The sequence below is a fragment of the Pezoporus flaviventris genome, unplaced genomic scaffold (genome assembly GCF_033815535.1).
Source record: "Pezoporus flaviventris isolate CSIRO_AGI_PZ_B2104156 unplaced genomic scaffold, CSIRO_AGI_Pfla_v1 ptg000025l, whole genome shotgun sequence".
NCBI lineage: Eukaryota > Metazoa > Chordata > Aves > Psittaciformes > Psittacidae > Pezoporus > Pezoporus flaviventris.
Genome location: NW_026892573.1, coordinates 7,679,754 through 7,694,328, shown reverse-complemented (window position 1 = coordinate 7,694,328; position 14,575 = coordinate 7,679,754). Strand labels below are relative to the sequence as shown.

The window sequence follows — 14,575 nt, the reverse complement described above, 5'->3', positions numbered from 1 at the left end:
TTTCAGAAGAACCCAACTCCCATTTCCAAAAGCAGTTCAATCTCTTCCATTTTCCATCAGCTTTCAGTTGACAAAATGAATGGTCATGGTTTTTGGCAACCTGTTAATCATCCAGTTAATCCACCTAGACGGTTTGACAGGCACTACCTTGGAATAAAGAATTTTAAGAGACATCTCATGTCCACTGATAGGCGTATTGTTTAAAAACCTTTAAAAATATCAGTGGACTGAATGATAGTTCAGGCCCATTTTGTCACTCTAATCTGAACCATTACTCCCTCTAGATTCTGAGGGTGTTTCAAACCAGTTATTTCTACCAAAGCAGCCTAGTTGCCTTGTGTTCAAACGTCTACTTTACGGTGTAAAAAGTACTCCCTTTTGTGTCATAATTATGCTTCAAGCGTATATAGGACAACAAATTATGCCAAGCTGTTAGAAAGCACTTTTCATGATGAAAAGGAAAAAGAATAGAAAACTCTGGGCTCCAGCAGGCAAAGCCTTGGGAGATTTTGCTGCAGGGATTTGTGACGATTGCCACCATCAACTCGACAGCAGCATGGGTAGGGTTGAGCTGGGACTGCCTGAGCTGCCCAGGTCTGCTTTGGGTGGTGCGTTAGTTCAGACTGCTCAGGAAAACTACCTCGTGTTAAGATGTGGGTTACAAACTAGAGCAGCTTTGCACTGCCCTGATTGTGCTTTGTGCTGCAGAAGCAGTAACGGGCAGATAATGATCCATGCTGCTGGCCTCGACCCAGAGGTGTCCAGCTGTTGTTGCAGCACCAGCAGCTTCCTTTTTTAACGCATTCATGATACAGCTTGCTTGAGCAGCATCAATTTTATAAAGGAGCATAGGAGTTACTTTTCTCAGTTTTTAAAATACGTGTTGGGGACATTACAGCCTTGTGTATTACACCTAAAAATACTAACCCCATGATTCTTATGTTTTAAAATGAAGGCTAAAGTCTTCACGGCTCTCTGCCTTCACCTGCAGCAGTAAAATAGGGTCAATGTCACTACGCAAGCTCAGGAGAAATGGCAAGATTCATGGAGGATTAAGACACCCTGTAGGAAGGCTCTACCCTGGACACAGCAAGGAAGCTGCAGGAGGAGGAGGTTAGCCTTCAGTCTGCTCTATGTGCATTAATCAGGGCTAAGGATGCATGAAGATGCAGAGGATGAATTAGCTGTCCTCTTTGCTAGATGGAGTCCTGAGGAAAACTGATGTTGGGTTTTTGTAATGTGCAGAAATGGAGCATGAGGAGCTCATGCCTGCATCTTGGTTATTTGCAAGGTGATCACCTGCAGTGGGTTTTTTTTTTCCCTTTTGGTGTTTTTTTTTAACCCTACCTCATGAAGATACATGATCCCTCACACAGATTCTGTACAGGAAAAGGGAGGGTGAAATTGAAATATTTGCCAGTGGCTTCAGCAAGTTCAGTTCTAGGTTTGTGCAGGGAAATACTTACGGAAGCTGGTACCTCTTGCCCTAGGATTAGGGTTAAATAATATACTGCCTACATTGAAACTAAGAGATAAAGTCCTTCTGTTATCCTTGCCATGGTGACCTTAGGTTACAAGGGAAGGACTGCAGTGAGGTCAGGCCCCATTCCTGTAATTGTGAGAGTATTTGACATTAGCTCTCTGGGAATGGTTTGCATGGTCTCAGGCTTTGTCACTGTAAGCCCAGCAGCACGCAGGAAATACGTGGATGAAATGTGGGCAGGAGTTGTCTTTGGACTTGTCAAATTCTCATGTTTAAATAAAATATATACAAAATTCCCAAAAAGCGTGTAGTTTCATCAAGAAAGGTTTTTGCATCCCTCAATCTCTGTCATGTTCCACACCTCTGAGCCGTTGCCTTTACTGCTTTAGAATAAATATTCAAAAATAAGAGGTTAGAAACCTATCTTTTTTCTGCATGTTTGGAAGCAAACAAAAATGGTTTCAACTGCTGCTAAAACACAAGCTGATGCCTGCGTCTCACATGGAATAATTTCTGTCCAAAGAGCTCGTTTGTGAACACTTACAAGAAGCTGGATGTGCAGACATGGTTGGACACGTAGCAATAACACTCACTTCCAGCTCTGTAATCTCAGCGTTTCAGGGCTCTGTGCTGAAATGTTTAACCCTTTGCTGAGAAAAGGACACAGTCCAAGGGGAGTATGTAGTGAGGTGGCATCTTGCTTCTGCAGCAGGGGCATGTTCCTGGCCACCCTGTAGATCAAACTGCTGGGGTTTTAAACCTGACCTCCCTGTCAGCAGCACAGAGCCAAGTGTCTGCACTGAGCTCTGCATGGCTATTGCTATCCAGGGAGGTGGCTTAGGGGAGCTCAGTCAGAGATCTGTGCTTGAAATACTAAAAACTGATGGAAAGGGGGGAAATCACTGCTTGTAATAGTCACTGTTTTTTCTGTATTTGGTATTTTAGTTAACATCTGAGCTCTTAGGAGTTTTCCTGACTGAAGCAGTTGCATATTTATAAATATATATATATTTATCCTATATGTATTTCTGTATATTTGTAGATCTCTTGTAAGCCTCCTGTAGATATTGGAAGATTGTCACAAGAAGAGGCTCTGGGGAGACCTTAGAACAGTCATCCAATACCTGAAGGAAGCCTACTAAAAAAGCTGTAGAGGGACAAGGGCATGTAGTAACAGGACAAAGAGTATTGGCTTTAGACTGAAACAGGGTAGATTTAGGTTAGATATTGAGAAAAAATTCTTCACTGTGAGGGTGTGGCGGCACTGGCACAGGTTGCCGAGAGAAGCTGTGGCTGCCTCATCCTTGGCAGCGTTCAAGGCCAGGTTGGACGGGGCTTTAAGCAACCTGGTCTAGTGGAAGGTGAACCTCCAGACCTGACCGGCATATTCTCCTCTGCCTGCACCCCTGCCTGCCTTTCTATAGTTGGACCAGAAGCATAAATCTCTGCTCCAACCCAGTCTGACACTTGTCACCTCCAAAGCTCTAATGCTTTAAATCAGTCTGGTAGCATCAATGTCCTGTCTACTTGTTGCCGTGAGGAACAATCGCTCCCAGAGTGGATGAAGTGTTCTTACATTTCCCCTTAGGCCTTGGATTTTCATTACTTATTTTTTTTGCCTGTGCTGGCTAACCACATTTGGATGTGGCAATATAGCTGTTTTCAATAGGCCACAACCACTTACACAGACAAAAACCGCTTGGCAGTTGGCGCCTCTGCAGTAATGCTCCACTTCTTTGCCTTGGAAGTAGGAGCAATGTGTGCTGCTTAACCAAACCACTGGGTTCTGCAGTGAGCGGACAAGCTCATACAGACCCATGTGAGGTTTGAAAATGGAGGGAAAAGACTTGGAAAGAACAAACTGGAGGTTTCCTCATTAACAAAAATACCAGCTGAGAGCAGAGCTGGGGCCCTCATTTTCCAGGGACATAGGATCAGGAGAGGGTCTATTCTCCTTGTAAGGACACGCACTTTACACCTCATTATTTTCTGGCTTTTGACAGTACTTAACAGTAGTCATTTTCTTTGGTAACAGTGTAAATGAAGACCAATGCTAAAAGTCCATCCCCCAACACAGGCAGTAGTTCCAGAGGTTTGGGTTAGTACAGGGATGGAGCAGGAGTCCAGCACTGCACCAGCTGTAAGGTACCTGCATGGCACACCTCAGGGTGGAGCTTTCACAAGGATGCAAAAGTAGCTTCCCCCTCTCCCTGGGGGAAGGTCAATACCAAGGCAAAACATGACAGAGCATTCTCAAGGATGCTGCATTATTTTTGCAAGATAGCATGGACCTGTCACTGGCAAAGCAAGGGAAGCTCAGCAGAGAAGAGCAGGAAAGTGGTCCTGAGCCTCCAGAGCTGCCCAAGGAGGGATGGGAACAATATCCACTCTGCCCCTGAGGAAAAATCTCTTCAAAGACTGCGCATGGGAATGACTGGGAGGGTTGGGGACATGAACTGGTGGAGATGGCTGCATGCAACACTAGGGCTTTGGGCAATACAGGCACCACAGCCTGGCAGGAGGGTGCTGTTTCAGTCCTTTGTTTTCTTCTGAGCTTTCCCCCTTAGAGAGACCTTTATTCTCCTGAATCTTCACCCTGGATGAAGCACTTGTGACTCCCTTCTATCAGATGCTGCTCTGTCTTCAATATAGAAAACAGCCTCAATGTTTTTGTTGCTCTTTTCTGTGCTCTACCTTCATCCCACAGTAAAAAAAAAATGCCTCGCATTGCTATTTATCCCCCCAGCACCATCAGCAGAAGTAACAAATGACCTTGCTGTTCCCTCCCCTTGCAGAGCTTAAGATCCCATTAGGCACCTCTACCACTGCATGGCAGCTCATGTGCTGCTGCTGACAAGAAAATACTAATGCAGGAAAATTGTTGAGGAACAGGACCTTAGAGTCTTAACTCTTTGGGAAAGATCAGGGCCTTGGCCAGAGGGACAAGCCAAAAATGCCACAGATTGGCTTATGGCAGGCTACACCCTATGTGTCCTCAGGGCTGCTCTGGCTTGCCTTGCTTCTGCCTGTCACTTTGATCTCATCACCAGCGAACAGCAGTCTGTGAGATTGGGTCCTCCTGCCACCCAGTTCATGGCCACCAGTGTTCCACACAGCCCCTGTCGTCTTCCTCATGGGAGATTCATTTTGGTGCTGGAACGTAATGGAGCTTCTTGCCATTTTCTTGAAGGTGACGTCCCCCAGGAAAGAAAACAGGCACAAGGAAGGAGCTTTTGAGAACATAACTTACTGTGAATTTCACATCAGCACGTTGTACCCATGCTGCTGGTACAAGCCCTGCACTGAAAGTCATGTCAACCTTTTAAAAAGGGGGAAAAAAGTAAAGAGCAATGCAAATAACACACCTGTAAAAAAAAAAAAAAAAAAGCCCAGCCAAGCAACCCCTCCAGACCACATAAACCAAGGGCAGTGCAGGAAGTTTCAGCTTAAAATTAAAGCTAGACCCAAATCAGGCTTCCTCATTCAAGTCATCAACTACTGACTCAAGAAAAAGAGGAAGTTGGTGTCAGACTGTTTGGTTTCATCATGTCCTGCCTGGATTTAGGTTTATTTATACTTAGTATAACTAGCATTATGCATTCCCAGCACTGCACATCTCTGTATTCAGCAACTGAACCCAGCACATACAGTGCTTGGAAATAAGCCGCAGCCAATATAGCAGTACATGTTCCACGCTGTAGCTTCAGGACAAAGATTTTCCCAGTAATGGAAACGATCAGTGCTCCATGCAGCCACCCACTTCACAACCCCGAGCAACCACACTCTGAGTAAGTCAGGAGGAAGTTACGCACACACTAAGTTTCTCGGGTGTAACAGAGGTGAATAGCCTGACCTGGGATGTCAGCCCAATGCAGCTGGCAGTGAAACCTGCCCAGCGAGGAACTTTTGCCTCTCTGCAGCCATGTTTAGCTCTCACACAAACTTAGCTTGGAAGGACCACTGACATTGATGCAGTACAGCAACCGGTTCTTCTGATGGTTTCTGAGAGGGGAGAATAAAAGAGCCCCCAAGTCCTCAGTGTTAACACTTCGACGCTTACAGCGTTTCTCCTTGTTTAGGTGATTGGGGTTGAGGTTAAGAGCCAAAAACTGATAGGCTCAAGGGCTCTGAGGAACACCTGTAACATGAGAAGCAGTCCCCAGGTTCCATCAAGAAGAATCATAGAGTTTAACAAACTTCCATTTCTAAACCTGTAGGATTCACATTTTCAAATTTCTCTCCTATCTTTAAGGCAAATCTTTCTTCTGTTAAATTTAGGCTGATATCATAGAACCACAGAATGGTTTGGGTTAGCTGGGACCTTAGAGATGGTTCCAACGAACCATCAGGCTGGCGTCACCTTTCACAGCAGTTGGCTGATTTAGCTTTCTTCTTCCCTTTTGTGTGAAGTACGAGGTGTGGGGATGACATGCTCCCAGCCACACACACATCGCTGAGGTCCTCGCCCAGACATCAGCCTTCACCTGGTGTTTTTAACAATACTTCCGGGGCGTAAGTCAAGCAAGTGCACCATGAGAAAATCAAGTGTTGGAAAGTTTAGATGAAGGCCGGTTAATTGACCTTTGGAAGGGTGCAGTGTCTCAAACAGTTCATCATTTGTCATAGTCATAATCACATGACTGGTTTTTAATACCATTTGACAACACTAATAATGTTATTTAAGATGTGGTGTCACATGTGGCTTTGCTCCTTGTTTTTTCTTAGTGAGTTACATGTTATAGGTGGTATTTCAGGGTTTCTCTAAGAGGAGGAAATTAATTTACAGCTGTTAGGTGCACTAAAGCGATAATTAAGACATTCCACTGCATTGTACAGCCTGACCCCTAACTAAAGGTTTGTATTTTCAATCTTTTTCATGTTGTGTTTGAAAAGAGAGCACTTCTTAGGGTTTTTCTTTAAGTTCTTATTGCCCTTTCTTCCACAGCTGTTTCCCAGGTCTCTGTCTGCTGCCCTAGCACTCTTTTCCCAGCATTACAGCAGGTCACAGCTCACTCTCACTGCCTGTTCCCTCTTTAAAGAGCTCACTGTCACCCATTTGTGCCTTCGCCCTGCAGCCCTGGCATCAAGTGGCTCCCCTCTGATCTCAGACCCCTCTGCAAGACCACGGTGAAACCCATCAGAGAAGCTCCATCAGTAAGTGAAGGTCAGGTGGCAGGTAGGTCCATCCACGAACAAAGAAATGGTGCCAAGAGCAGAAATCAGCTAATGTGCAAAGAGAAACCGCTTCGTGTCATAGAATAGCTAAAACACGGAAGTTGTGAAGAGGGGAAAGGTGAATCATCCTTCCTGTACTGGTGAAGGGAAGGGGAAGAGGTGAATTGTCCTTCCTGTGCTGGTTTTAACACTGGTTGTTGTTTTGTTGGGTTTTTTTCCAGCTTGCTGTCTCCTTCTCTCTGGGAGCAAATGGAAAACTTCTTGCCAAAAATTCAAACAGAAATCTGTGCTGGCTTTATAGTCATGACAAGGGTTTGTTGAAGCTGCTTTGAAAAGCAGCTCCTCAGAAAGGCTAGTAAATCAGTGGGTAATTAGCTATGCCCTTTCACAGGAGAAGCTGCAGCTGCCCCGTTCCTGGCAATGTTCGAGGCCGAGCTGGACAGGGCTTGGAGCAACCTGGTCTAGTGTGTGGTGTCCCTGCCCATGGCAGGGGGTTGAGAACTGGATGAGCTTTAAGGTGCCTCCCAACCCAAGCCAGTCTGGGGTTGTATGTGTCCATAAACAGTGTGAAAGATGGCTGAAGTGTCTTCCTTCAAAGAGGCAGCAGGACACAACGGCAGCTCCCACTGCAGTGATCCCCACAACACAGAAGAAGGATGGGAGGTCCCAGGACTAGAGGAGCTGATGGGCCTGGGCAATGGAGACTGCTCTGAGAGCTCCAAAGAAAGGCAGATACTTTCCAGTATGGCTCTTCTCAGTGGAGTGATGGCTGGAAAGAGTAATGCAGTTATGGATTCCAGTTATGTTACTGTAAAGGTTAATATATACCAAAGTGCCTCTGAAAGTGTTGGGTTGTTGAGCCTCTGTCCTTGGAGACATTGAAGACCGCTGCACCAGGCACTTAAATCAGGTAACCTGATTTAAGCAGGGCTTTGGACCAGATGTTTTTTCCAGACCTTGCTATCTTGGGAGCTGGCCATTTTGCCAATACATTTAGCTCATAGCCACCAGGTTCATGATCACAGAAAAGCAGACCACATTAACACTAAAAACTGACCAGCTCCATTAAAGAGAGCTGATGCAGCTGTAGGAAGCTACTAGCAGAGTCTGGAGGTGGGATGTCAGTTACAACAAGGGGGTGGGGGGGAAACAGCAGTGAAACTATTCCCAAGCAAATACTTGTTGCTGGGGTGGTGGGGCCAAAAGAACAAAAAACAGAAGGAAAAATAGAAGGAAATAAAAGAGAAGCAGGCTGCTTTTCTAAAGGTCTCCCTTTGGCTTTGAAACAGCCAACATCAGGGATAGCAAGTGGATGTAGTTAGCATCCAGAAAAGCCACTAAAGGGAGATCCTGAGCAACCAGAGTGGGTTCTGGGGCCAATAACCCAAAGGATGCTTCAAATTTGTGTGGAACCTGAAACAAGGAAGTCTCTGAAGGATTTTTCTTTTCCTGCTACTAAGAGAGAAACTGTGTTATTTTGGAAACTAGCGCAGAAGCTATGACATCTATCACATGGAAGATGGAGACTGTAAGTCTAAGGGTGCCCTCCTGGCTGGGGTCTGTAAGCACAGATGTTTAAGGGATTAATACTGCTCTGTGTGGCAGAGGTTCTCCTGCAGAATTACCAGGAAAAAGGGGTAACAAACGTCCCTCCCCAGAGATGGCTTCTTCCTGCAAATCTCCATGCTGCTCCCTTTGAACCAGGCAGCGGTATTTGAAACTGAAGCATTTAAGTACTGCTGCAGAGCGTCCCACAAGCTGTTGATTAGAGCAGTGCAGGGCTCATTAGATTGACTTGTTTTAACATGCTTTCAACGCAGGAGAAAAAAGAAAATAATTAGAAATAAACTCTGCGTTGCTGTTTCAGATATTATGACCCATCATCGTTTTGACAGTCTCCAACAATGGCATAAATGAACTGAGTAATGAGACCGGGTGTCCAGAAAAGCCTCATTCCAGAAAACAAGGATGGTAAATCACATGACGCCCCATGAGATGGCGTATTTTGCCAAATTACTGTTTCAGGGGAAGTGACCATTTTCAGTAACCAGGATGTTCCTTCATCAGTTTCAGGCATTCAGGGTTCCAGTGCCAAGAACAACCCCTTCTTCCCCACCTCCTACCTCGTTATTTTGATTTTTAATTGGTGGTGTCTACCAAAGACTGGTGGTTACCTCTATTAGCTGCTAGAAGGCCCTATTTTTTCTCTTTAAAGGGCTTAAAAAACACTCATGGGATAATGGGAAGGCTTCAGTGCCTTTTTAAATCACCATCAGACAGTCCTGTAGAGTCAAATGGTCAAACCTCATTAAGAGTAAAACATCATCAGGACAACTCAGTCTGAGTTTAAACTATTGCTGATCCCCCATGCTAATGCACAATACTCTGCCTTGTACCAGTGAGACACAAGACCAAAATACCATGAATTCAGCAAGATTTCTTTTTGGCATGGCAATGCAACACAAAGAGTATTTTGGCTTGTGCCTCTGGGACTGGTGTTCAAAATAGCCAGATGGGCCACCAAGAAGATGTGGCTTTTTCATGTACCAGCAACCAGGCTGCACAGATGACCTGAGTTTGTTCATCTATGTATAGGTATTACCACTTGGTTTGTCTCACAAAAACTGCTTGGTCTGGCTCTGACAGTCAAATGCTCAACATGTGCGTTGGAGACTTGTGCGTTACAAATGAGCACCTCCAGCAAGCCAAAGGCAGATCAACCTGCTGATGTTAACTGCAAAGATTTAAAGACGTGATTTTGTCCTTAGCATGCACACAGGTTTGTCATATAATGAATTATATGATTCAGTGCTAAGTATACTCATAACCATGATCACTTTGGCCAGATCAATATAGGAGCACTATTTTATAGCATATACTAGTTCTACATTAATACAGTTAAAAAAAAACCCAAGACTTTTTCCATTGGAAAGGATTACTTTTATTGAGATCATCCTATAAATGTCAGATTCTATTTCTTCATGACCATTTAAGCTCTCTTATTCCAGCTGCTGCCTTCTACAAAATGAGGCTAATAACAGCAGCAGTAACAGCTGGGTGATTAACTCCTTAACAACTGTAGAATGCTCTGGTAAGAACAGAAGATTTTGTGTGTATTTCTCCTTGGTGTTTCTAGGTTGAATATGTTCTTCCTTGAAAGAAGATGACTTCTGCTGTCTGAAAACGTTGTGTCCTTTCTCGTCTTCCCCCCCCCCCCCCCTTCCATTCATTTCATAATGAAGTAGGGAATACTGTGACATTTCTTAATTAAAAAATGAAAACCAGCATTTTGGGTACAGGGAGGCCTCAGGCGCGTATTCTATGCAGGCTGAGCAGGGTTGGACAAAGACCACTACTGCAGTAAGGGACCCACCTAGCCCCACTGTGAGCTGCCAGGGGCATTTCAGCTACCCTGATGCAGCTGCGTGTGGAGGTCCCTTTGGTTGCCAACCTGCCTGTGCCCATAAATGCCCATGGTTATCAGTCATTGCATGTAGAGTGGTCTTGTCCAGTTCAAAAAGTCTGAGAGATGGGATTTCATCTTGGCTGTTCAGACCACCATGAGGATATTTAAAGGTTGATGGGCCATGCAGATGTGTTTCCAACATCTGGAAGTCAGGTTTAATTTCTTCATATTTAAATAAAATACAAGGAAGATGAGGTACCATTTTCATTAAATCGGTTTGGATAAAAGTAGCGAGTAGAAAAGAAAGACCCAGAACAAGAAACGCAGAAATTACATACACATCCTCAAACCGCATTACACCATCAAATCCTTACTTGCTTCCATGCCTTGAAGTTTATACCTGCAGATGCTGCACTAACATCAATTAGCTTAACATTTCAAGTCCTGCGCTTCTGCTGCTCCCATTTAGCCATTTCTTTTAGAGGCTGTTTGCTTTTCCACCAATGAACATGTGATTCAAGCAAAGACAGAAGCAGCGTGGGACACATTCAAACACCCCCCTGTGGGGATCACCCCATCAGGATATCTGCATCTGGGCTGGGAGCCACAGAAAGAATAAAACTTCTTCTGTCTGTTGTGCACATCTCTGTTATAGTTTATATCAATCTGACAAAAAGCATCCCCACTGAAGCACTGGACATGCACACAGTGGATGAACAGAGCCTGGCAAAAGCAGACAAACTGCAGCCGGTGATGAGAGTCCAAGCGACGGGGCCAAGAATGCTCCATGATGGGAGTTCTGCTCAGAGGTTGTCTTGGTGGGTTTCAGTGGTGAGTGGCTGGGCGTTCCATGGTGTGTACCAGCTGCAGATCTGCTCAGGTTAGGGGGTATCCAGCGGCTGGGATCCTCCATGATTGGGAAAGATGGTTCCGAGGTTCAGATTTGCTCTGGAGCTTGCCTGCTCCCCACTGGCCCTGTGAAGGGCTGCTCTTGGGACGGTAAGCTCTGCCCCAGACCCCGCAGCAGCAATCCCAGGATGGTCAGGACTTCCTGCAGGCCCTGCCCAGTGTGGGCACTGCATCCCTGGAGCACCCAGCGGCGCCTGGCCAGCTGCCCCCAGCACAGCTTCTCCTCCAGCTCGGCCGGAGCCAGCACTCCCGGCACATCCTGCTTGTTGGCCAGCAGGAGGACGGGGATGCCAGCCATGCTGGGGTGGCTCAGGGCATCCTCCAGCACTGCCGCCGCCTCAGGCAGCCGCGCTGTGTCTGTGCTGTCGAGCACGAAGATGAGGGTGTTGGTGTCCTCCAGGTAGTCAGGCCAGCTTGCCCGCAGGCTGTCTTGTCCGCCAATGTCCCAGAGGGTGAAGGATACACCACAGGGTGTCTGCAGAGACTCCACGTTGAAGCCAACCGTTGGGCAGGTCTCCACAGCCTGGCCGCTCTTGAGTTTGTACAGAAGGGTGGATTTGCCAGCCAAGTCGAGCCCCAGCATGACAACTCGAGCATCTCTTTTGCGCCGGTCTTTAGAGATCAGCTTCCCCATCAAGATGCTGCCACAACTGTAGCACAAAAATTGCAGCCAAAAGAAGCAAGCAAGCGAATTTCCTCGATAATGTCAGTTAATAAGAGTGCTCAGTCCTGCCTCTCTGAGAGAGCACTTAGGTTTGCTGAAGAAAGACACAGGCAGCTTGCTTTTGCTTGTCTTCGTAGCTAAAATGAGGTGAGAGCTATTATTTATGAAGTGTAGAACAGAGCCAGGGAGCACCGTTTGAAACAGTTTTTATACCCCAGCTCTGCTGCTACTCACTTCCATTTTCATTCATGACCTGATCAGTGCAAAAGAGAGCTAGCACTCTGCAGGAAGAGGTGGAGAGATGCTGGAGCAAGTTTCCCCTTCACCACGTCCAGAAATAAATAAGCTTTTGTTCATTGGCTTCTCAAGAGGAAATCCACCCCCGGCAGGACAGGACAAGGAGGAACCCGGGTTTCAAACCAGTGTTACTCTGGGAATTTGCTGAATCACAGCTTATGGGTGTGGATTTAAACATGAGCAACAAGAGAACTGACCATTTTTCTGTCAGTCTCGTGTTAAAAAGTACAATATCAACCTCTGCAGCATCAGCTTTTGCTGCCTGTTGTGCAGAGAGAAATGACAGCAATTTAAAAAATGCACACAAGCATGTTTTTTAACGTCTCATTGAAATACAACCAGTAAAAACGCCTTCCTTGAGGTGAAAATCTACAAGGTTTTTACTACATTTTAACTTTTGTAAGTGAAGCCATGTCAGTCAGTGGCTGAGGGGGTAAAAGAATTCTTTAAAATAAGGAAAAAATGTTTTAACAAGGCAGCACACTTGAACTTTACATGCCAGAAGCAAAAATGTGCTGCTGAAACGGCTCCCAGAGTCACTTCTGCAAGAGCAGCACCAGGCAGAGTCCCAGCAAAGCTGGTATTTACCTTCTCTATTGGTTGGGGTTTGTTCCTAAAAGGCTGCTCAGAGTCATGCAGAACTGAAAGCAGCTGCAGATCTCATGTCATAGCGTTAACACAGAGCTGTTCTCCAGCCTCCTTTGAAAGGACCTCGAGTTAGAATGGATTCAGCTGAAAGGGAACTTAAAGCTCATATAGTTCAAACCCCTCTGCCACAGGCAGAGACACTTCCACTACACCAGATTGCTCAAAGCCCCATCCAACATGGTCTTGTGATCACTGGCAAACTTCATCAGGGTTCATTTGATCCTATCACTCACATCACTTATGTTCCCATTGTCAGGCTTTTGGTTAGTTCAAAAGCTAATGTTTATTTACAGCAGTTGTTGCAAAGTAAGCTAACAGCATAAATGCACCACCACACATGTGATACATCACGCACTGTTCGTCTGCGTGTGATTTTTTCTAAAACCAGTCTATAAGTGCAAAAAGGGCAGGAGACTCTCTAAATAGGAGTAAAAAACAATAACTGCAGCACATAGCACATCGTAGCCCTTCAGAGGACTCCTTGTATATTCTGAAGTGTGTGCTTCTGCTCAAGGATTACCCACTTGTCCGTGTTCTTCATTTTTTACATTAAGTTACATTGTCTGGCTCCTTAACCTGCTTGTTCTCCATTCTGGGAAAACCTGCCTGCCCATACTGCATTGTACTATAAGGTTAACACAGTTAGTATTTTTTATGTACCAATAGGCCAAGTGAATTGTCTCTTGATCTTTTCATGTTTCTCCTGCCTTTGCTACTTCTCATCTTCTCTGAGGCTTGACAGGTGGCTGTGTAACCAGTGTTACACCTGACCCAACATTCTTAGCACCGTAATTTCTTTTATGTAAACTAAAACATAGATACAGGAAGCAAGGTTGGAGATTCTACCATGTGATGAATAATTGAGTATTTGAAATATGATGTGATGGAGTCTTTATTGCATCATTCTCTAACAGGCTACAGAAGCATGCTGCTTCTGTTAAAAAGATATAAAATATAAAGAAGAAATAAAGACAGAATAAAGATTGCAACCAGGGTACAGTTTTACTGAAATTTGCTTTTAGGTTTTCTATGGCACGGAATAGAGAAATTCATGGGAAAATAGAGGCAACTCTATAGTCTTTGAGTTTTTTTACATTCTCATACTCCATGTGTTGAATTGCAGCCTATTTTCTTTCTTCCTGAAAATTATCCTGAATATCGGGTGCAATTTGTGCCTATAGACTCTGCTCCACTCACAGCTATGTTATAAAAGTATAGTACTTCCAGTAAATAATACACAGGAGCAATTACAAGTCTGTTTAAGAAAGAACAAAAGAAAAGAAACTAAAAGCAGCCAAGATGAGCTCTGAGTGAGTCTCTTGCTGGAGCAGAAAGACCATATGCTAAATAATTCAGAAACTGTGTTCAGACACGAGGACAGCCCCTACCCTAGCAATGTCTTACATGGGTGGAACTAATGTTCTTGCCTCATGTTTCATGTCTCTGAATTTACAGGAGCAAAGCCAGTGGTCGCTAACGTTCACAGTTTCATAGAATTACAGGCAATTTATTTGTTTCTGTTTGTTAGGCATGCATCCCCCTGTATCCTCGATACTCATCACAAACAGCAATAACCAGGACTAGTACTGAATCCCCCTCCTCCTCATGCCCTAATTATTCCAGTAACTGGAATTTTGTCTTGATCACTATATTCATTGTCAAAGCACTCTGCCCTCACACCAGAGGCACAGACGGGAGAAAGGAAGAGACTTTAAACTGTGAGAAGTTTCTACTGGATATAAAGAAGACATGTTTTATTATGAAGACGGTGAGGCCCTGGCACAGGTTGCCCACAGAAGCTGTGGCTGTCCCATCCCTGGCAGTGTTCAAGGCCAGGTTGGATGGGGCTTTGAGCAACCTGGTCTAGTGGGAGGTGTCCCTGCCCGTGGCAGGGGGTTGGAACTATGCTCAATACTGCATACATGCTGTTTTCACATTATAAACTAGTTAAGATACAGCTCTGACTAGCCTGAAATGCCTTAATTACAATTCT

The 14,575-nt window shown here is 45.1% G+C and overlaps 1 protein-coding gene across 1 annotated transcript; it reads right to left on the bottom strand.

Moving 5' to 3' along the window:
* Positions 1–10,273: 10,273 nt before the first annotated feature.
* Positions 10,274–12,376, bottom strand: ARL11 (ADP ribosylation factor like GTPase 11). Its single transcript, XM_061458177.1, has one exon. The coding sequence runs from the start codon at positions 11,605–11,607 to the stop codon at positions 11,002–11,004; it is 606 nt and encodes a 201-aa protein (XP_061314161.1). The 5' UTR covers positions 11,608–12,376; the 3' UTR covers positions 10,274–11,001.
* Between the last annotated feature and the right edge of the window lie 2,199 nt (positions 12,377–14,575).